Source organism: Ranitomeya imitator, chromosome 2 (genome assembly GCF_032444005.1).
Source record: "Ranitomeya imitator isolate aRanImi1 chromosome 2, aRanImi1.pri, whole genome shotgun sequence".
In the NCBI taxonomy this organism is placed as follows: Eukaryota; Metazoa; Chordata; class Amphibia; order Anura; family Dendrobatidae; genus Ranitomeya; species Ranitomeya imitator.
Genome location: NC_091283.1, coordinates 189994468 through 190017771, shown reverse-complemented (window position 1 = coordinate 190017771; position 23304 = coordinate 189994468). Strand labels below are relative to the sequence as shown.

General features: G+C 42.0%; 1 protein-coding gene across 4 annotated transcripts in view; it reads left to right on the top strand.

Moving 5' to 3' along the window:
• Window positions 1–23304, top strand: part of LOC138662585 (golgin subfamily A member 4-like) — a 268158-nt gene that overhangs the window by 175626 nt on the left and 69228 nt on the right. For all 4 annotated transcript variants that reach the window (XR_011318036.1, XM_069748392.1, XM_069748393.1 and 1 more), the window contains one exon: window positions 1790–1915. Coding sequence is in view for 3 of the 4 variants with exons in the window: in XM_069748392.1 (XP_069604493.1) it covers window positions 1790–1915 (126 nt within the window). In the remaining variant the exon portion in view is untranslated. The remainder of the gene's footprint in view (window positions 1–1789; window positions 1916–23304) is intronic.

Below are 23304 nucleotides of genomic sequence, written 5' to 3'. Positions count from 1 at the left end.
CAAATGGTGCACAGATTTACGCTCGCGCAAGCGTCGACCGATCTGAATGGCCAAAGACATAGACTCATTCAAACCAGCAGGCATAGGAAAACCCACCATGACATCCTTAAGAGCCTCAGAGAGACCCTTTCTGAACAAAGCTGCCAGCGCAGATTCATTCCACAGAGTGAGTACTGACCACTTCCTAAATTTCTGACAATATACTTCTATATCATCCTGACCCTGGCACAAAGCCAGCAAATTTTTCTCAGCCTGATCCACTGAATTAGGCTCATCGTAAAGTAATCCGAGCGCCAGGAAAAACGCATTGACATTACTCAATGCAGGGTCTCCTGGCGCAAGAGAAAATGCCCAGTCCTGAGGGTCGCCGCGCAAAAAAGAAATAATAATCAAAACCTGTTGAATAGGATTACCAGAAGAATGAGGTTTCAAGGCCAGAAATAGCTTACAATTATTTTTGAAATTAAGAAACTTAGTTCTATCACCAAAAAACAAATCAGGAATAGGAATTCTTGGTTCTAACATAGATTTCTGATCAATAGTATCTTGAATCCTTTGTACATTTGTAACGAGATTATCCATTGAAGAGCACAGACCCTGAATATCCATGTCCACACCTTTGTCCTGAAACACCCAAATGTCTAGGGGAAAAAAAAGACTGAACACAGAGCTGAGAAAAAAAATGATGTCAGAACTTCTTTTTTCCCTCTATTGAGAATCATTAGGTGGGCTCCTTGTACTGTTATGTAGGCAATCCAGTGACACAGTGTGCCAGCAATCAGAGCACATACAGTGATCTGACAATAACCCAAAAACAATAGAACGAGCTCTGAGACGTGGAATCTCTGTAGACCGCAATACCTGAACCTATCCTAAACACAACTAAAGGCAGCTGTGGATTGCGCCTAACACTACCTATGCAACTCTGCACAGCCTGAGGAGCTGACTAGCCTGAAGATAGAAAAACAAGCCTGACTTGCCTCAGAGAAATACCCCAAAGGAAAAGGCAGCCCCCCACATATAATGACTGTTAGCAAGATGAAAAGACAAACGTAGGGATGAAATAGATTCAGCAAAGTGAGGCCCGATATTCTAGATAGAGCGAGGATAGCAAAGAGAACTTTGCAGTCTACAAAAAACCCTAAAGCAAAAAACCACGCAAAGGGGGCAAAAAGACCCACCGTGCCGAACTAACGGCACGGCGGTACACCCTTTGCGTCTCAGAGCTTCCAGCAAAACGAATTGACAAGCTGGACAGAAAAAGTAACAACAAAAGCAAAGAAGCACTTATCTAAGCAGAGCAGCAGGCCACAGGAAAGATCCAGAAGCTCAGATCCAACACTGGAACATTGACAAGGAGCAAGGAAGACAGAATCAGGCGGAGTTAAATAACAAAGTAGCCAACGAGCTCACCAGAACACCTGAGGGAGGAAGCTCAGAAGCTGCAGTACCACTTGTGACCACAGGAGTGAATTCAGCCACAGAATTCACAACAGTGCTCATTTTTTTGCTCTTTTGCTTTGTTTTCCAAACTTTTTGAGTTGAAAGATTATTAAAAAGTTGCAAACAATCAATTAGGCTAAAACATCCAGTGAGCCACGGTCATAATGCTGAAGAAAAAAAGACAAAAGAGAATAAATTTAACTTTTTATTTTTAGAATTAATAGGGCACAAATCGAAAAGTCATAAATGGAAGCATAATACTAGCAAGAAAAGGATGCAAAAGCAACAGTGAATTGGCCCCTCAATTCTAATTACATGATATGGTTGTCTCTGCCGTCATTTCTAGGGAGAAGACCGGCTTCAGCTTTTGAGCAAAAATTACAACTTCTTACGAGAAGAAGCACCTGAGCTTATGAAAGAGCTGCACGTCTTGCAGCAGGACCTAAAAAGCCTTCCTTCCCATCACAGTAAGGTGAGCACTGGCGTATTATCTCAATAATTAAGTCACGTAATTCACTCAGGTTTAATTACTGTCTTAAAAATGGAAACTTAAGCATAAACTTTTTACTCAGTCTAAATGGTTAATGATGTGCGAAAGATAGGAGTAAATGGTCATCAATTTGAATGTCAGCTTTTAAGAAGTGTCAATAGAGGGGGCTAGAGAGCAGTGTGTGCCCTTCATCAGTCCCAGTATGGGTGTGGTTGTATACTTGGTGCTTTCTCAAGTATCATCTGAAAAAAACTGTGATAAAAACATTAGTAAATTATAAATGTCCTCTTCAACATGAAAAAATGATCACTGCTGCCGTAAAAGTCAGTCACCGACTATAAATACATTTATCACATACGGAATATCTATTCTAAAAATAATGCTGAATAGAACCAAATATAAATTTTTCACCAATCCCTAGAATGCTAAAATGACTATAGAAAAATTTTTGCAACTAGAGATCTTTAATTACGGTATTAGTCCCACATAAAATATCTATAAATCATACATCCAGTTGTATCCCTGCAGTCTTGCTGCTGTCACATACTTTCCGTCATTTGTCTTTTGCTTTGTGCTAGCATGCATTTGGTGGCTTAGCCAAAAGTAGAGGACAGATAGAAGGGAGCGGGACTCCCAGATTACACTACACAGACTTTGTTTGCTGATTGTTACCATAGAGATACATAGTCGGTATAGATGCCGCAGGACACTTTTATTAAAGACTTATTGCAAAGTTACTTCAGTTTTTATTTTTGGGGGATTTTATTTGTATGTATAGCCTTTTAGACGGATGCAAAAAAAATATATATATCAAGATTCCCTTATAGTCCTAATTTATGCCACAATAATCATGATGAATTTGTTGACTGTTATTTACTTATACCTCCTTCCTACTAAGCTACACCCAATTTTCAGAAAGTTACTGGATCTGATTGAGACTGGAGAGTAAACTCCCAAAAGTTGCTATATTTTTGCGTAGCCACAAGATATGCAAAGACTTTTTAGATATTACAAACTGTTTTACATCAGGATTCTGGCAAAACTGTTTTATGAAACAGGACCATAGTAAAAAAAAAAAAAAAAAACAACTTCCTTCTCACCCCCCCCAATGGCACTTGGCACATCTATTATCATTGCTGTCTTATACATCCGACGCGCACCCCCAGTAAGGGTCATGTGTTTATGTGTAAACCTGATTTGTTTCATGTCACATTTGGCATTTAACTGATCTGCGATGCTTATGTGTGTGTTACCTTATTCCTCTTTATAAATGCTATCCCCTCCCTTTTCTTCTTACATTCTCCTTGTGCAGACAGGTTTCTGACATTTTTGAGGAGTAAGATCCATGCTTTGGAAAGATGCCAAATGTTTTAATATAGATCATCATGTTATTATAATAAGGACAAATGCACAAGCGTGTCTCCCAGTCAATAAAAGCAGAAAACCGTTTATGAGCTCAGATCTCTTCTTGTCGGCTGCAAGCATTGGAAAATGTTTATCGTAGGATTAATACTTAACCATTTCTTTGCTAGCATCATTATGAGGAAAGGACTATTTAGGCTCACACTTAGGCCACGTTCACACGTTCAGTATTTGGTTAGTATTGTACAAACCAGGGATTCAAGCTTCAGGAGGCTAATTTGCATATTCCAGGTGCCTTCTGGGAGAAGCGAAGTCTCCCTAAGCTAGAAGATCGTTGGGTACAGCCGGGACCAGCTGCTTCGAAAGCATCACCAAACCAGGGATTCAAGCTTCAGGAGGCTAATTTGCATATTCCAGGTGCCTTCTGGGAGAAGCGAAGTCTCCCTAAGCTAGAAGATCGTTGGGTACAGCCGGGACCAGCTGCTTCGAAAGCATCACCAAACCAGGGATTCAAGCTTCAGGAGGCTAATTTGCATATTCCAGGTGCCTTCTGGGAGAAGCGAAGTCTCCCTAAGCTAGAAGATCGTTGGGTACAGCCGGGACCAGCTGCTTCGAAAGCATCACCAAACCAGGGATTCAAGCTTCAGGAGGCTAATTTGCATATTCCAGGTGCCTTCTGGGAGAAGCGAAGTCTCCCTAAGCTAGAAGATCGTTGGGTACAGCCGGGACCAGCTGCTTCGAAAGCATCACCAAACCAGGGATTCAAGCTTCAGGAGGCTAATTTGCATATTCCAGGTGCCTTCTGGGAGAAGCGAAGTCTCCCTAAGCTAGAAGATCGTTGGGTACAGCCGGGACCAGCTGCTTCGAAAGCATCACCAAACCAGGGATTCAAGCTTCAGGAGGCTAATTTGCATATTCCAGGTGCCTTCTGGGAGAAGCGAAGTCTCCCTAAGCTAGAAGATCGTTGGGTACAGCCGGGACCAGCTGCTTCGAAAGCATCACCAAACCAGGGATTCAAGCTTCAGGAGGCTAATTTGCATATTCCAGGTGCCTTCTGGGAGAAGCGAAGTCTCCCTAAGCTAGAAGATCGTTGGGTACAGCCGGGACCAGCTGCTTCGAAAGCATCACCAAACCAGGGATTCAAGCTTCAGGAGGCTAATTTGCATATTCCAGGTGCCTTCTGGGAGAAGCGAAGTCTCCCTAAGCTAGAAGATCGTTGGGTACAGCCGGGACCAGCTGCTTCGAAAGCATCACCAAACCAGGGATTCAAGCTTCAGGAGGCTAATTTGCATATTCCAGGTGCCTTCTGGGAGAAGCGAAGTCTCCCTAAGCTAGAAGATCGTTGGGTACAGCCGGGACCAGCTGCTTCGAAAGCATCACCAAACCAGGGATTCAAGCTTCAGGAGGCTAATTTGCATATTCCAGGTGCCTTCTGGGAGAAGCGAAGTCTCCCTAAGCTAGAAGATCGTTGGGTACAGCCGGGACCAGCTGCTTCGAAAGCATCACCAAACCAGGGATTCAAGCTTCAGGAGGCTAATTTGCATATTCCAGGTGCCTTCTGGGAGAAGCGAAGTCTCCCTAAGCTAGAAGATCGTTGGGTACAGCCGGGACCAGCTGCTTCGAAAGCATCACCAAACCAGGGATTCAAGCTTCAGGAGGCTAATTTGCATATTCCAGGTGCCTTCTGGCAGAAGCGAAGTCTCCCTAAGCTAGAAGATCGTTGGGTACAGCCGGGACCAGCTGCTTCGAAAGCATCACCAAACCAGGGATTCAAGCTTCAGGAGGCTAATTTGCATATTCCAGGTGCCTTCTGGGAGAAGCGAAGTCTCCCTAAGCTAGAAGATCGTTGGGTACAGCCGGGACCAGCTGCTTCGAAAGCATCACCAAACCAGGGATTCAAGCTTCAGGAGGCTAATTTGCATATTCCAGGTGCCTTCTGGGAGAAGCGAAGTCTCCCTAAGCTAGAAGATCGTTGGGTACAGCCGGGACCAGCTGCTTCGAAAGCATCACCAAACCAGGGATTCAAGCTTCAGGAGGCTAATTTGCATATTCCAGGTGCCTTCTGGGAGAAGCGAAGTCTCCCTAAGCTAGAAGATCGTTGGGTACAGCCGGGACCAGCTGCTTCGAAAGCATCACCAAGCGAATTTTTGCCTGTAGGACATTATTGCAAGAGAGCTTGGCTGAGTAGATTACACAAGAAGGAAAACACACAGCAAGTCAGCAGGATCTAGGAGCAACATGGCAGATGTGACAACCTACATGGTGAGCTGCAGCATGTGCTACATGTTCACAGATCGACCAGAAGAAGAATCCAATTTCACCTGTCAGAAGTGTAGACTAGTGGCCCTTTTAGAAGAAAAGGTGCGGGGTCTGGAAGAAAGAATAGCAACTTTGAAACTCATCAAAGAGAATGAAGACTTTCTAGACACAACAGAAGCATCTCTACTGGTCACAGAAGGTGCAAAAAGTGTCAGAGAACCTCCAAAAGCAGATGAGTGGAAGCATGTGACCAAAAGAAGCAAGAAGACCATGGAGAAATCACCAACCACACAACTGAAGAGCCGATATCAAATCTTTGTAGAGGATGAAGATGGCACACCTAAGAATGAAGCAATACCAGCAAGCAAAAAAGAAAAGGGCACACAGCAACAAGTGACAGCAAAAAGTACAGCCAAGAAGCAACGAAGAGTGGTGGTGGTGGGAGACTCACTACTGAGAGGCACAGAAGCAACCATCTGCAGACCGGACATAACTGCAAGAGAAGTATGCTGCCTTCCAGGTGCGATGATCAAGGATGTGACCGATAGGATACCAAAGCTCTTCAGCTCCAAGGACGTCCACCCATTTCTTCTGATACATGTTGGCACCAATGACACGGCAAGGAAGGACCTACCGACAATCTGCAAGGACTTTGAAGAGTTGGGGAAGAAAGTAAAGGAACTGGATGCATAGGTAGTTTTTTCTTCTATCCTTCCAGTAGACGGGCATGGCACCAGGAGATGGAACAGGATCCTTGATGCAAACAACTGGCTAAGACGATGGTGCAGACAACAAGGATTTGGATTCCTGGACCACGGTGTGAATTACTGGTATGATGGACTCCTCGCCAGAGACGGACTACACCTCAACAAACCTGGGAAACACACATTCGCCAGAAGACTCGCTACACTCATCAGGAGGGCGTTAAACTAGAAGAAGAGGGGACGGGAAGAAAAACATTAGACTCGAACAAAGACGACCCAGGAAAACATATTCAGAAGGGAGGTAAGAACATTTCTAAAACAATCCACAGTGAGGAGATTGGAACAAAACAAAATCCTCTAAACTGCATGCTCGCAAACGCCAGAAGCCTGACAAACAAGATGGAAGAACTAGAAGCAGAAATATCTACAGGTAACTTTGACATAGTGGGAATAACCGAGACATGGTTAGATGAAAGCTATGACTGGGCAGTTAACTTACAGGGTTACAGTCTGTTTAGAAAGGATCGTAAAAATCGGAGAGGAGGAGGGGTTTGTCTCTATGTAAAGTCTTGTCTAAAGTCCACTTTAAGGGAGGATATTAGCGAAGGGAATGAGGATGTCGAGTCCATATGGGTTGAAATTCATGGAGGGAAAAATGGTAACAAAATTCTCATTGGGGTCTGTTACAAACCCCCAAATATAACAGAAAGCATGGAAAGTCTACTTCTAAAGCAGATAGATGAAGCTGCAACCCATAATGAGGTCCTGGTTATGGGGGACTTTAACTACCCGGATATTAACTGGGAAACAGAAACCTGTGAAACCCATAAAGGCAACAGGTTTCTGCTAATAACCAAGAAAAATTATCTTTCACAATTGGTGCAGAATCCAACCAGAGGAGCAGCACTTTTAGACCTAATACTATCTAATAGACCTGACAGAATAACAAATCTGCAGGTGGTTGGGCATTTAGGAAATAGCGACCACAATATTGTGCAGTTTCACCTGTCTTTCACTAGGGGGACTTGTCAGGGAGTCACAAAAACATTGAACTTTAGGAAGGCAAAGTTTGACCAGCTTAGAGATGCCCTTAATCTGGTAGACTGGGACAATATCCTCAGAAATGAGAATACAGATAATAAATGGGAAATGTTTAAGAACATCCTAAATAGGCAGTGTAAGCGGTTTATACCTTGTGGGAATAAAAGGACTAGAAATAGGAAAAACCCAATGTGGCTAAACAAAGAAGTAAGACAGGCAATTAACAGTAAAAAGAAAGCATTTGCACTACTAAAGCAGGATGGCACCATTGAAGCTCTAAAAAACTATAGGGAGAAAAATACTTTATCTAAAAAACTAATTAAAGCTGCCAAAAAGGAAACAGAGAAGCACATTGCTAAGGAGAGTAAAACTAATCCCAAACTGTTCTTCAACTATATCAATAGTAAAAGAATAAAAACTGAAAATGTAGGCCCCTTAAAAAATAGTGAGGAAAGAATGGTTGTAGATGATGAGGAAAAAGCTAACATATTAAACACCTTCTTCTCCACGGTATTCACGGTGGAAAATGAAATGCTAGGTGAAATCCCAAGAAACAATGAAAACCCTATATTAAGGGTCACCAATCTAACCCAAGAAGAGGTGCGAAACCGGCTAAATAAGATTAAAATAGATAAATCTCCGGGTCCGGATGGCATACACCCACGAGTACTAAGAGAACTAAGTAATGTAATAGATAAACCATTATTTCTTATTTTTAGTGACTCTATAGCGACAGGGTCTGTTCCGCAGGACTGGCGCATAGCAAATGTGGTGCCAATATTCAAAAAGGGCTCTAAAAGTGAACCTGGAAATTATAGGCCAGTAAGTCTAACCTCTATTGTTGGTAAAATATTTGAAGGGTTTCTGAGGGATGTTATTCTGGATTATCTCAATGAGAATAACTGTTTAACTCCATATCAGCATGGGTTTATGAGAAATCGCTCCTGTCAAACCAATCTAATCAGTTTTTATGAAGAGGTAAGCTATAGGCTGGACCACGGTGAGTCATTGGACGTGGTATATCTCGATTTTTCCAAAGCGTTTGATACCGTGCCGCACAAGAGGTTGGTACACAAAATGAGAATGCTTGGTCTGGGGGAAAATGTGTGTAAATGGGTTAGTAACTGGCTTAGTGATAGAAAGCAGAGGGTGGTTATAAATGTTATAGTCTCTTACTGGGTCGCTGTGACTAGTGGGGTACGGCAGGGGTCAGTATTGGGACCTGTTCTCTTCAACATATTCATTAATGATCTGGTAGAAGGTTTACACAGTAAAATATCGATATTTGCAGATGATACAAAACTATGTAAAGCAGTTAATACAAGAGAAGATAGTATTCTGCTACAGATGGATCTGGATAAGTTGGAAACTTGGGCTGAAAGGTGGCAGATGAGGTTTAACAATGATAAATGTAAGGTTATACACATGGGAAGAGGGAATCAATATCACCATTACACACTGAACGGGAAACCACTGGGTAAATCTGACAGGGAGAAGGACTTGGGGATCCTAGTTAATGATAAACTTACCTGGAGCAGCCAGTGCCAGGCAGCAGCTGCCAAGGCAAACAGGATCATGGGGTGCATTAAAAGAGGTCTGGATACACATGATGAGAGCATTATACTGCCTCTGTACAAATCCCTAGTTAGACCGCACATGGAGTACTGTGTCCAGTTTTGGGCACCGGTGCTCAGGAATGATATAATGGAACTAGAGAGAGTACAAAGGAGGGCAACAAAATTAATAAAGGGGATGGGAGAACTACAATACCCAGATAGATTAGCGAAATTAGGATTATTTAGTCTAGAAAAAAGACGACTGAGGGGCGATCTAATAACCATGTATAAGTATATAAGGGGACAATACAAATATCTCGCTGAGGATCTGTTTATACCAAGGAAGGTGACGGGCACAAGGGGGCATTCTTTGCGTCTGGAGGAGAGAAGGTTTTTCCACCAACACAGAAGAGGATTCTTTACTGTTAGGGCAGTGAGAATCTGGAATTGCTTGCCTGAGGAGGTGGTGATGGCGAACTCAGTCGAGGGGTTCAAGAGAGGCCTGGATGTCTTCCTGGAGCAGAACAATATTGTATCATACAATTATTAGGTTCTGTAGAAGGACGTAGATCTGGGTATTTATTATGATGGAATATAGGCTGAACTGGATGGACAAATGTCTTTTTTCGGCCTTACTAACTATGTTACTATGTTACTATGTTACATTAGTTTTTGTAAGCCAAAATCAGAAGTGGAACAATCACAGGAAAAGTATAATAGAAACATATGCACCACTTCTGTATTTATCACCCACTCCTGGTTTTGGCTGACAAATACTGATGTCAAATACTGACCAAATTGTGAACATGTGAACGTCACCCTACTTTATATAACTAACCCAGTATTAGCATGAATGCCAGAAAACGACACACTTGTAGTCCTGATTTCTGCCATTCTTCACAGTGTTGGTCAGGAGAGATATGTTCACTTTTCTGCCAAGATGCACCTTAACTTTAGTATAAGGCCATGTTCCCACTAAGTGTACATACTGCATTTTTTTCTGATGCTTTACTTTTCTTTTTTTTTATTGCATTTGGTTTAATGGAACATTGTGCTTTGATTGTGATGTTTATGAATTCTCTGGTTCTGGATATTTAATCTACCGTATATACTCGAGTATAAGCCAACCCGAGTATAAGCCGACCCCCTCCCCCCTAATTTTGCCACAAGAAACTGGGAAAACTTAATGACTCGAGTATAAGCCTAGGGTAGAAAATGCAGCAGCTACTGGTAAATTTCAAAAATAAAAATAGATACCAATAAAAGTAAAATTAATTGAGACATCAGTAGGTTAAGTGTTTTTGAATATCCATATTGAATCAGGAGCCCCGTATAATGCTCCATACAGTTCATGATGGGCCCCATAAGATGCCCCATATTAAAATATGCCCCATATAATGCTGCACAAATGTTGATTATGATACCATAAGATGCTCCATAGACACATTTGCCCCGTATAATGCTCCACATGGCCCCAAAAGATGCTCCATAGAGATATTTGCCCCATATAGCGCTGCACATGGCCCCATAAGATGCTCCAGAGATATTTGCCCCATATAATGCTGCACATGGCCCCATAAGATGCTCCAGAGATATTTGCCCTATATAATGCTGCACATGGCCCCATAAGATGCTCCATACAGATATTTGCCCCATATAATACTGCACATAGCCCCATAAGATGCTCCATAGAAATATTTGCCCCATATGCTGTTGTTGCGATAAAAAAAAAATCACATACTCACCTCTCCTCGCTCAGGCCCCCGGCACTTTGTATATTCACCTGTCCCGCTTTCCACCGCCCAGCGCCGCTGTGTCTTCCTTGTCCTCTGCACTGACGTTCAGGCAGGGGGCGGCGCATACTAATCGCGTCATCGCGCCCTCTGACTGGAGCGTCAGTGCAGAGGACGCGGAAGACGCAGCAGCGCCGACTGTGGAAAGGGGAGCAGGTGAATATAGCGCACGGAGTTATACTCACCTTCTCCCGGCGCAGTCCCTGCACATCTGTTCCCCGGCGCCGGCAGCTTCTTCCTGTAGTGAGCGGTCACATGGTACCGCTCATTAATGAATATGCGGCTCCACCCCTATGGGAGTCCATTTTTATTACTGTAATGAGCGGTACCATGTGACTGCTCACTACAGGAAGAAGCTGTCAGCGCCGGGGAACAGAGGTGCAGGGACGGTGCTGGGAGCAGGTGAGTATTATTACACAGCTCCACTCCCCCTCCCCTGCCGACCCATGGGTATGACTCCAGTATAAGCCGAGAGGGGGACTTTCAGCCCAAAAAGTGGGTTTAAAATCTTGGCTTATACTTGAGTATATACGGTATCCATTTTTTAAGATGCATTGTTTTATGTTTTCATTAGACTGTGTATAATTCTATACTTTTTAGTCTATATGACATTAATATGGAAACCAGCATTTAGAAAAGTTCCTCCATCAGGCAGCGGATTCTATAGTGCTGTCATCAATATATGTGTCCCACCAGCCCTTCTGTATAATCAGTGCCCACACCAGTTGCCAAGAATGAAAGGAGATAGAATATTGTAGGTTATGTGTAGAGTGTCATGTACTTTTTATTTAGTTTTTGATGCAGCCTGTGAAAAATATTCTGACGGTCTCAATAATGAAAAAGTTTTATTTCCTAGATTATATACACGTGTTGGCAATTTTCTCACCTGTCTTGATGTGCGGGTGCCTTGCAGTCAGACAGCATTTTAGGGTTCCATATCTGTCTCATTTTAATTTTCTGGTATTTTGATGACAACCGTAACACAGTCTTCATCGTTATTCCTGTTGTCAAAAAAATAAATAAATGAGCCATAACTTACTACATTTAATTCAACTACGGTAATTCCATCAGTATCAGATGGAAAATGGATTCATAAAATTGACCACAGACAGGAGTCATGATTCTAGTGGGAACAGTCCGTGTTAATTTTTTTCTTGAAACCAATGAAATGGTTTTTACATATACATACATTTCCCCTTTATCTTTCCACCAGAAGGAAAAAAGATATGTAGTTCTGTTCTTTGGAGACTCGTACAAGATAAATCACTGCATTTCACCATAGTACACCAACAACCTGATCGTTCCTGATCCTAGATTACTTGGTTGCTATTGTTTTTTGTTCTGTTATGTTCTCCTTCTCTGAACACAGATAACACGCTAGTGCTTAAATTTGCATCCAAATGATGATGTTTAAATAATTTAAAGAGGATGTCTAGGTACTTGAAAAGTTATTTTGATAAATAGAAAATCATTGAACCAACTGATATAATTCTGTAATCAGCACAGATTACCTGATTTGAGATCTATGTTTCTTTCCACTTCCAAGTAAGTTCTGAAACCTTTGCAGTAGAGTTTCGACCTCTGTGTGGTTGGCTGTCCCCTTCTAAGTATTATAATCTGCCATCTTCCCAAACTATGAGGACCTCAGGGAACAGAGACACACATTATAACCGTTTTTTTTTAGTCCTGACAATACAGTCCAGAATGCGATACTGCCATCAATTAACTCCCAATTCCTTAATTGCTTATTTATAATTTTAATTGATTTTCTATAATCCCTCCAATCAACCTTAGTCCCTTTTAATGCAATGAATTACATCTTGATCTTAAACTTATTTTTTTATGGTGAAGACAAAAGCAACATAAAAGTCTCATACGTCTTTGATATCTGTCAGCGATCCTCCACGGTCTTTTCCAACCCCCACATGCTTGTGCTCAGATGGTTCATCTATGGATAGGGGAAAATAAGCCTCAGCCAGAGAAACTTCCTGCGGCAGCGTATCTCAATGGGGAACCAAAAGAATGTAGCAGGATAGTCGGGACGTCCCTAGGTATATTAGATGGTTGGCTAGTTCGGCTGTAATTAGCACATTCGAGCCTACTGTTATAGGCGTATATGGCCTTCTTTCCATGTTATTTACTGATTTAGCTCCTCATACACCTTTGCTAGCTGTCAGCTGAATGATGTTTCTGCCAGTTGTTTAGCCGAAGTAAAAAAATAAAAGTAATTCCGAAACGCGCGTCGGGGAGTGTGCTGTGCCAGGACTGTGAAGGACTTCCAGGTATATACTATAGACATTGATCCCATTGGAATCCTAGTTTTGCACCTTAGTTTAATTGCATTGACCAATTAACAATTCACTCTCATATATATTTCTTTGGTTTCACATTGAAGGTCTCTTATCTCACTGCTAGCACCTAACTTTAAGCATTTGTTCACACACTGTCCTATAATGTGATTCACTACTTTTATCTGTTATATTATTTTTGAATATTTTTCCTTGGGTTCATATTAAAAGTATTTAGCAATAATAATTTTTTCATCTTATACCTTCTGGTCCGTCATAAGTACACATTGTTGTAGTGTTATTAACCCCTTATCTGATGTGTACCTGTGCACAGGCACTTATTTTTAACTTATTTTAATACTATTTTTCTACATGTTTAAATATAGGTATTTTATCTGGATTTTTTATGGTCCGGCATTATATATTTCGTCCTAAAGTTGGGGATAGTTTTTTTGCTTCACCTTAATTGAGTGGTTTCCACTCGCTTCTGAAAAGTACACCTGCCAATATGAATATAAACATATATTTTATATCATATATATATATTTCTTGAGTGTGTAATAACTCAGAATTCCTTAGGTATACTTTTTATTATCATTTAACAATTGTTTAGCCGACAGCTATCTTGCTCTATTTTCTCTGCTCCAGTGTTGAGTGAGAAAGCCCTGTCATCTCTGACTTATCTTTTACTTTGTTTGATACTGTTATTGACCCTTGTCATATTTTATCTAAAATAAACACAAGAATAAAAAAATGAAGAAAAAAAAATGAAGAAATAATTGTCAATGCAATGTCATCTGGGTTGTCCAGTTAACAGTAGTTGTTGCTTTGTGTATCTTTGAGCGATCTTGTGTTACCATTTGTATTATTTTATTACTCTTTATATACAGTCTTCCAGACATAAGCAGCAGAGGCCAATGTGGAGGCATGACAAAATTTCAGTGCCTAGCTCTCACTCTTCCTATCTTCTCACTGTCCTTTCTGCCCATATTAGGTTAGTGGAATGCGGTATGTCAGGGGTTGGAGGAAAAGTCCAATTTTCAGCCTGGGAAAACCAACTGTGAGTGATGCCCCAAAATAAAATCTGTTCAGGAAAAACACAACAACAATATTACCCAATGAGCTGGTCTGTACAGCATAGCAGAGCTGGTGGTCACGCATGGCCTCAGCTTTGTTGGTCAGGACAAACCAGTCATGCTTTAGATATTAAAAACAGGCCAGGTTTGTTGACAGATTATATTTGCAGAAACAAAAAGGGAAGCTGTGCTGCTAAGTGTCTCTGAAGTGGCCTCTTAGGACAAGAAAATGTGCTGTCAACAGCTGTTGATGATGTCTCTGGTCATCTGTACAGAGAGATATTTAAAGGGAATCTGACAGTAAGGACAGAGACCCTGATTCCAATGCTTTAAGTGCATGCAAAACAGCTCTGCTGAGAATCCAATATACAATAGGAGACCAGATGAGGGGTGGATATGTTGTCAAAAACTTATCCATACTGCACCTGGCCTCCTATTGTATATTGGATTCTCGGCAGCTCAGTTTTAAATCTACTTTAATCTCCAAATGTATTTACTATCTGTTTGGTGGATCTATAGCAGCCGTCTTTGCTTACAAGTAGTCATGAGCGAACGTGCTTGGATAACATTCGAGTATCTTTGGCGTGCTCTAATAATATGTTTGAGTCCCTGCGGCTGCATTTTTCACAGCTGTTAGGCAGCTGCAAAACATACGGGGATTGCCTAACATAAGACAATCCCCGCACGTTTTTGCGGTTGTCTAACAGCTGCAAATCATACAGCCTTGGGGACTCGAACATATTATTCAAAATACTCAGATAACACCCAATCATGCTCGGACAACACGTTATCTGAGCACTTTCGCCCATTACTACTTACAAGCTATCAAAGGGGTTGTGACTTTCACAACTCCCCAGGTGAGCAAATCCCGTTTTACTTTTTAGGGCTCTTTCACCTGCGTGAAAAACAGCAGCATGCTGCGATTGGCCGCGTATATCAAATGAGACTTGCCAATGCAAGTCAATGGGAAAAAAATTGCACGGCACATGGATCATGTGTGTGCCATCCGATTTTTATGCACCCACCTTTTAGGAAACTCGACATTTCATTACCAGAGTACAGTAAATCCACAGTGTGACCCGTCAGAGTAGAATAGATAGATGTCAGTGACATTTATGTAATTAGTGCAGTGTTCATGTATTTACCTAATAATTAAATAACTCAAAGAAAAGAATTGTGTGTGGAACCCTGAAATTTTATTAACCAGCTGAGGGAAAGCCGACAGCTGGGGGCAGATGTTTATTGCCTGGGAAGGAGATAATAAACATGAAACTTCCCAGGCTATTAATATCAGCCCACAGCTGTATACTTAACTTTTACTGGTTATTAAATATTAATAGGCTAGGAAGAGGCAATGGATATTGGTTCTCTCCGAGACTTAAAAACATCTCATCCGCACCAGAAATGATGCATTTATTAGATACGCCAATTCTGGCACTTAGCCTCCGCTCTTCCCTATTCGCAGTGTGGTGGCAAGTGGGATAATAGTATTGGAGTTGATGTCAGCTTTGTATTGGCAGCGGACATCAAGCCCAGCAGTTAGTAATGGAGAGTTGTCTATAGGACACCTCCATTACTAACCCCATAGTTAAATTGTAAAAAAAAAAAAACACAGTCTGAGTAAAGTCCTTTATTTGAAATAAATACTCTTCCCCCTCTTTTACCCATTTAATTTAAAAAAAATGAAAAATAAAAAAGCAAAATGATACCTGTCCGACAAGAAGATAATCCACCAATGCACATGTCCCCTGTAAAAGACAAAAAAAAGTAAACCACCATATTCCTCACCTGTCCGAAGAGAAGATGATCAATTTCCTCCCGCAGTGAATCTAGCTCTGCTACATCTAGATGCCATCCTGAAAGTTGGCATAATGCGAGCATTCAGCCTAGCAGCCAGCAGAGACTTTAAGCCGAGCGTGATAGCGCAGCATCAGTGTCTCTCGGTGCCGTGATTAAAATGAGCAGAGTTCATAGCTAATAAACTCTGTTCAACTCACTGATGAAACCGCTAGCGCTGTGAGAACTTTCTCACGCTAGCGGTGACGTTAGTCATGTGAACGAAGTCACGGCACCGCAAGAAATGCATCACGCACAGCTCGGTGTTTCTGCTGGCTTTCCAGCTGAACGTTCACATCTTATGGATGTGCCATGTCTGGGGCAGCTGAGAGATTATATTTTTAGTCTGGGAGGGGGCCAATTTACATGGCCACTTCCTGGCCTATTAATATCAGCACACAGCTGTCTGCCTAGCTTTTGTTGATTATTAATTATAGGGGTCCCAAAGCCAATTTTTCTTGGAGGGAGGGGAGTTCTCCATTTTCATAACCCGCAAAAGCGAAGTATACAACTGTGGGCTGATAGAAATAGCCTGGAAATATCCATGTTTATTACCCCCTTCCCAGGCTATAAACATATGCCCTCATCAGTTGGTATCCCTTGGCTGGTTATTAAAATTGCGGGGAACCCCATGCCATTTTGTTTGATAATTTATTTATGACTTAAATACATGTACAGTAAGCTGCACACTCATAGCAATGATTATATAGCTCACTCACATATTTCTGTCTACCTACCTATCTATCCAAGAATATTTTGTTAGAAAGCTAATCTTTAAATGGCAGAGAATTACTCTATGTAACAGCAAATGTTAATATCGGATTGCATACGCATGTCATACGGATGATATGCGGATGCTAGGTGAGAAAAATCACATTGTATTCGCATGACACTTGCATGGCCCACGCCGACTTTTCAGGAACATTGGACTGATTTTATTAACACTGATGAGTATGAGCCCTTATACTGTAATCCGGATAATACCCTATTGCGCTTCTTTTCATTCCAATTTTTATCTACACACCGGATTCCAGCAATGTAACACTTAGCTTACTGGTTGCAGCAGTTGTGAATGAACGTGTTTTATCTGCTTCAGATCTAGCAGAGCTCTGAATTCTGAGCTATGTATAACCCCGCCCACACCACTGATTGGCAGCTTTCTGTCACTATACAATGTACACAGAAAACTGACAATCCGTGGGGTTACGGTTGGACCAGGAGGCACGAGACATCTTGTCCTCATGACAATCTCCCAATAAAACACTGTTCTGTAATGAAATAGCACAACACAGCCTAGTAAGTGACACATTGTTGGAATGCCCCTACATTATGCTGCTGTCAGATTACATGCCAATAACCCAGTGACTGATTCCCATTAAGACACTATAGGTACATTCACACATGGATTTTGATTTGTGTTCCGCTCTAAGGCTACGTTCACATTTGCGTTGTTGGGCGCAGCGTCGGCGACGCGACGCAACCAACAACGCATGTACACAAGGCAGCGTTTTGCGACGCATGCGTTGTCACAAGATCCTACAGATCAGGAATTTCGGCGCAGGGAAAACGCTACATGTAGCGTCCTCTGCACCCTGTCTCGTGCGTCTATATGACGCATGCGTCGTAAAACGCAGTACAACGCATACCGGCGTATGTCCATGCGCCCCCCATGTTAAAGAAAGGGGCGCATGACGCAAATGTGAACGTAGCCTAAAACCCACATTAAAATCAGCCACAAATATTCTCTCGTTGTCATTCAATAGCAGTCTGAGCCGTTGTTCCTATGTGGAGAAAGAAGAAAGTGGCTCATCTCCTCTGAAACCAAAATGATTGGGCATTGAAATTCCAACAACTCGATCCTTTTCTCCCTCAACATCATTAGTAAGGAGATGTTCGGCCGGTCCCATTGAAATCTGTGGGTTCAAACAATTTTCATTTAACATGTATGGGGGACTTTAGAGTCTTTACTTGGTTGATCATCCATATACGCGTCTGTCTGATACGTACACACTTAGGCTACTTTCACACTGACGTTGTTTTGAATACGTCGCAATGCGTCGTCTAGGGGAAAAAACTCATCCTGCAAAGTTGTTTGCAGGATGCGTTTTTCCCCCATAGAGTAACATTACCGACGCATTGCAACGTATTGACACACGTCGCAACCGTCGTGCGACGGTTGCGCCATGTTGTGGCGGACCGCCGGGAGCAAAAAAGTTAAATGTAACGTTTTTTTGCTGCCGACGGACCGCTTTTTCCGACCGCGCATGCGCGGCTGGAACTCTGCCCCCACCTCCCCGCACCTCACAATGGGGCAGCGGATGTGCCGGAGAAATGCATCCGCTGCACCCGTTGGGCGGCGCATCAAACGCTAGCGTCGGAATCTCGGCCCGACGCAATGCGACGGGCCGAATCCGACGCTAGTGTGAAAGTAGCCTAAAAGTAAACTTTTTACACTCCATATTTTCTAGTTTGTAGAGTAGCACAACTTGGTTACAATTTTTTTACTTTGCTCTGTTGCCTGAGACGGCTCCCTCTTAAGCAAACATGTCTTAAGCTCTTCTTTCAGCTTTGCCTATATAAACAAAACAAAAGAAAAAACTTGTAAACTTTTGAACTTGTTTGAGTTGTTTCTTTGTGGTTAAATTTTGATATAGACAGCTATTTTATCCAAAGAGATTCAGTACAGAGTTGGTATGTAGGACATGGATCACTGATTATTCCAGCATGTTGTACTCCTAACCCTACGTTCTGCTGATAGCTTTCTTCTACTTTGATATGATCAGATACTCAGCATGGGGATGTGTATCGTCCATACACCTTTTAGTAGTGGGGGAAGATGTACTGGTCATGTAAAGGTAATCTATCAGCTTATTCTTCCTAAATACACACTTTGAGAGAGACCTGTCCATCTAGCCGAGCAGGGCGGGGAGGAGAGTTGGGGACTTTCCCTGCCTTGTGGACTACTCATATTGTTCCCAGTTTGGCTTTTGACTTAAGGTACCGTCACACATAACGATTTCTTTAACGATATCGTTGCTTTTTGTGACATAGCAACAATATCGTTAACAAAATTGTTGTGTGACAGCGACCAACGATCAGGCCCCTGCTGGGAGATCGTTGGTCGCTGGGAGTGATCAGGACCTTTTTTTTGGTAGCTGATCACCCACTGTCATCGCTGAATCAGCGTGTGTGACGCCGATCCAGCGATGTGTTCACTAGTAACCAGGGTAAATATCGGGTTACTAAGCGCAGGGCCGCGCTTAGTAACCCGATATTTACCCTGGTTACCATTGTAAATGTAAAAAAAAAAACAGTACATACTCACATTCCGGTGTCTGTCACGTCCCCCGCCGTCAGCTTCCCGCACTGACTGTGAGCGGCGGCCGTAAAGCACAGCGGTGACGTCACCGCTGTGCTCTGCTTTACGGCCGGCCCTCACAGTCAGTGCGGGAAGCTGACGGCGAGGGACGTGACAGACACCGGAATGTGATTATGTAGTGTTTTTTTTTTTTTTTTTATACATTCACAATGGTAACCAGGGGAAACATCGGGTTACTAAGCGCGGCCCTGCACTTAGTAACCCGATGTTTACCCTGGTTACCCGGGGACTTCGGCATCGTTGGTCGCTGGAGAGCTGTCTGTGTGACATCTCTCCAGCGACCACACAACGACTTACCAACGATCACGGCCAGGTCGTATCGCTGGTCGTGATCGTTGGTAAATCGTTTAGTGTAACAGTACCTTAAGAGTTTGCCTGAAATGTTGCATCATTTTAGTGTAGAACAGGGGTGTCAAACTGCATTCCTCGAGGGCTGCAAACAGGTCATGTTTTCAGGATTTCCTTGCATTGCACAGGTGATAATTTAATCACCTGAACAGAATGATTCCAGCACCTTGTGTAATGCTAAGGAAATCTTGAAAACGCGCATGGTTTGAGGCCCTCGAGGAATGCAGTTTGACACCCCTGGTGTAGAACATCGATGTTCGTAATTGTGAAGCAGGTCTCTGATTTATGCTCCCTGTGGTTTGGGCAGCATGACTCTGCAGACAGGTTCCCTTTAATCAGAAAGGGTGGGGTGCTTGGTTCTCTGCCTAGAGATAATTTTTTTTGTTTTTCATCATTTAGAGTTTTGCAATCCATTACATCTTTGTCATCATTAATCACTGAATTGAAAGCCAGAGAAGAATACTTTTAGTTCCACATTAATAGTAAATGTTCTAGACAAAAGGTCCTAAAATAGTGATAAAATTGTAAATTGAGTAGAAGGTATTTGCAGAACTACCTCCACAGTAATGCACCTCATACACATTAGACTAATGATGGCCGAAGACGCTTATGTCTACAACTTCAACATTCAGTATCCACCGAGCGACCAAACCATTGCACGACCAGCTCTATCCTCACCTACTGTATCCTTACCCATCCCTTGTAGATTGTGAGCCCTCGCGGGCAGGGTCCTCTCTCCTCCTGTACCTGTCGTGACTTGTATTGTTTAAGATTATTGTACTTGTTTTTATTATATATATATACCGGTATACACTGTATATAACCTACAAGAGACATAGAGTACAAAGTCCAAATATATAAAAAAATAGCAATTTTATTACACAAAATAATATTAACAATAACTCAAATTATAAGAAAAAGGCGATGGACAAGTGGCGCACAGTGTCAAAAATATCCATTACTCGATTCCACACTTTAAAGTCTCAGGCATGGGGTAAACAATGTACAAATAACACATTCCTTATAGTAATATGGCATGTAACAACCAAGCTGTAAATATTGGTCACCTGCCAAAGGTCAGGGGACAAAAAAAAATAGTTAGTACAGAGAAAAAGGAAATGTCCACATAAAGAGGGAATGTCCACATAATCAGATAATTACACCATGATATATAATGAAATTAGGGACAATCCCATAGATATTTGTGCAATAAGTCAAACCATACCAGGTATATGTACACAAAAGGACATCTCACCCATAATAACCTGTGTGTGGTAGTGCAATGGAGGACAGCTCCAACGCGCGTTTCCTTCTCACATGTAAAGCGCCATGGAATAAATGGCACTATAATAATAATATGTATGGTGACCCTTGGAAATACGTTTGTCGCCGGATCAGTCGCTGGGCGTTTTTTTGCCGGACAAAAAAAAACGTTCCTCTGTACGTTTTCACCATCCGCCGGAAACAGCTTTTTTGACAGATCCGGCAAAAAACAGATGAAATGTGTGGCCATCAGGCGCAATCCGGCGCTAATACAACTCTATGAGAAAAAAACGGATGCGGCGGGAAAAAAAACGGATCCATTTTTTTTTCAAAACTCGCCGGATTGTGCCTGACTGCAAAAACCTGATGTGTGAAGGTAGCCTAAATCTATTGCTGGACTTGTCTTTGAACTAGATACCTATGCATAAAAATAGTATGGGTGGGGTGAAATCATGCGAACAGATTCCCTTTAAGGGGTTAAAGTTGAACAATTAATAAAATATTCACTCTCTTCTTTGCCTTATAGGCAAAATAATATTCTGACTATCCTAGTGACTGTCACTGGCTTCCTGCTGCTCTCTTCTCCTGTAGAAATTTCTGATGCTGCTTTCACCACGAACACCTTTTTACAATTAAAAAAAAAAAGCTTCTCTGCTGTGAAAGTTAAGACCTTATGATGTAATTTCTCAGGAAAAAATAGCCGTTTAATATATCCCCTACAGATGCATGGCTGATGTGCAATGCATTCAGTCAGCACACATCTGGATGAGGCAACACAGGAACTTTTACTGTAGAGCGGATGAACGTGGTGAAAGATGACAACTGCATGAATTCCTGACGAGAGATACCAGCGTGTTAATATGACCCCTCTTGCTCATAATGAGGAGTAGACGCCTCTCACCATAAGTGCTGTGTCCGCCTTATGCCCCGAAGATATTTCACTGCATGCATGTATACTCAAGCGTCTTTCCTATGCCCCCCTTAGAGACTGCTGTGAAAAAGCTACTTGTAATGAATTTCTCCTGTGGTCCATTGTAATGTAATCCTAATGTAAACGCGTCCATTTAAAAGTACAACTCCTTTTTAGTGAGCAGAGAAAACTTGTTTTGTGTGTACTGCTCATAAGAGATAGCTCCTCTTCCTGCCAAGGAGGGAAAGAACAATTGTTTGACATTTTTGTTACTTATCAAACAGAATCCAAGTCTTTTTTTTTACTATATTAGGACATGGTGTGGAAGCTCTGCTCTCGCACTGTACATTTCACCCTACTGTATATTCGCTTTCGTCTGTAGTCCTCCAGTCTTATTATTTTTAACATTTGTAACTTAGTCTCCAGTGCTGGATTTTTTATTTTTTTTTATTGAACCATGTTGATTATTTCGGGCATACTATTCTCATAACTACGTTAAGGTGTTCTAAAAACAGACGACACTGCAACTTTTTTTTTTCCCTTCTCCATTGTGTAATCTCATTGAAAAGTAGTAGACCTTGTTAAAAATGACTGACATTCATTAGAAGACATGTTCTTTTCTAGGAAAACATAGTTGGCTTCAAGTATTAGACTCTTTAGTGAGGGTCACTTACACACAGCGCCTAAATTATGGATAACAGACACTAAACAACAGCTATTACAGGATCCATATGGACTTTACCACGCAGTTTTTTAAGCACTGAAGGGCATGAAAACAGTTGTTGTTTTTCCCCTTCTTAATGAGCCTGTCGGCACTTGTTCAAATATGGCCATAATGGCTGTTTAGGCGCTTTTTTCAATAAAAATTATGCTTTTTCTTATTAGGAAATCCAGTATGTCAGTCATGAGAAATCTATTATAATAGAAACCAGATGCAAATCAGGCTAGAAGACCACTGATGGCGTGTCTGTGCATTAGGCCTCTTTCACACTTCAGTCTTTTGGCGTCAGTCTGAAACAGCTATTTTACTCAAATAGCGGATCCGCCATTTTTGGGGGGCGGATCCGCTATTTTCCCATAGACATACATTTGTGACGGATGGTTGTCCGTTCCATCCGCCATATGAGACGGATCCGTCGAGATTTGGCAGACGTCATCTAGACATTGACGGACATTATAACGTTTTTTGTCTGCGCCGAAGTGGCGGTTCGCGACGGATCCGTCACGTCCGTCATTCCATAGAATGGGCGACAGATCCATCGCGACCGTCATTTGGCGGATCCGTAGCCCCAATCCGCTTTTTCAATTGTACATGCTTCAAAAAGTAGATACTTTTCCCAAACAACCCCCAAGTAACGGATCCGTCAAAAAATGGATCCGTTAGAACCGTTTTCTCAACAATTGTGACGGATCCGTCGATCCGTCACTATGTCGGAGCAGACTAACGCCAAACAACTGAAGTGTGAAAGAAGCAGGGTGGATAAAAATCAATGTTTTTTTTTTTTTTTTAAAATCAAAAAAATCGGATTTTTTTTATTTAAATCGGATTTTTTTTA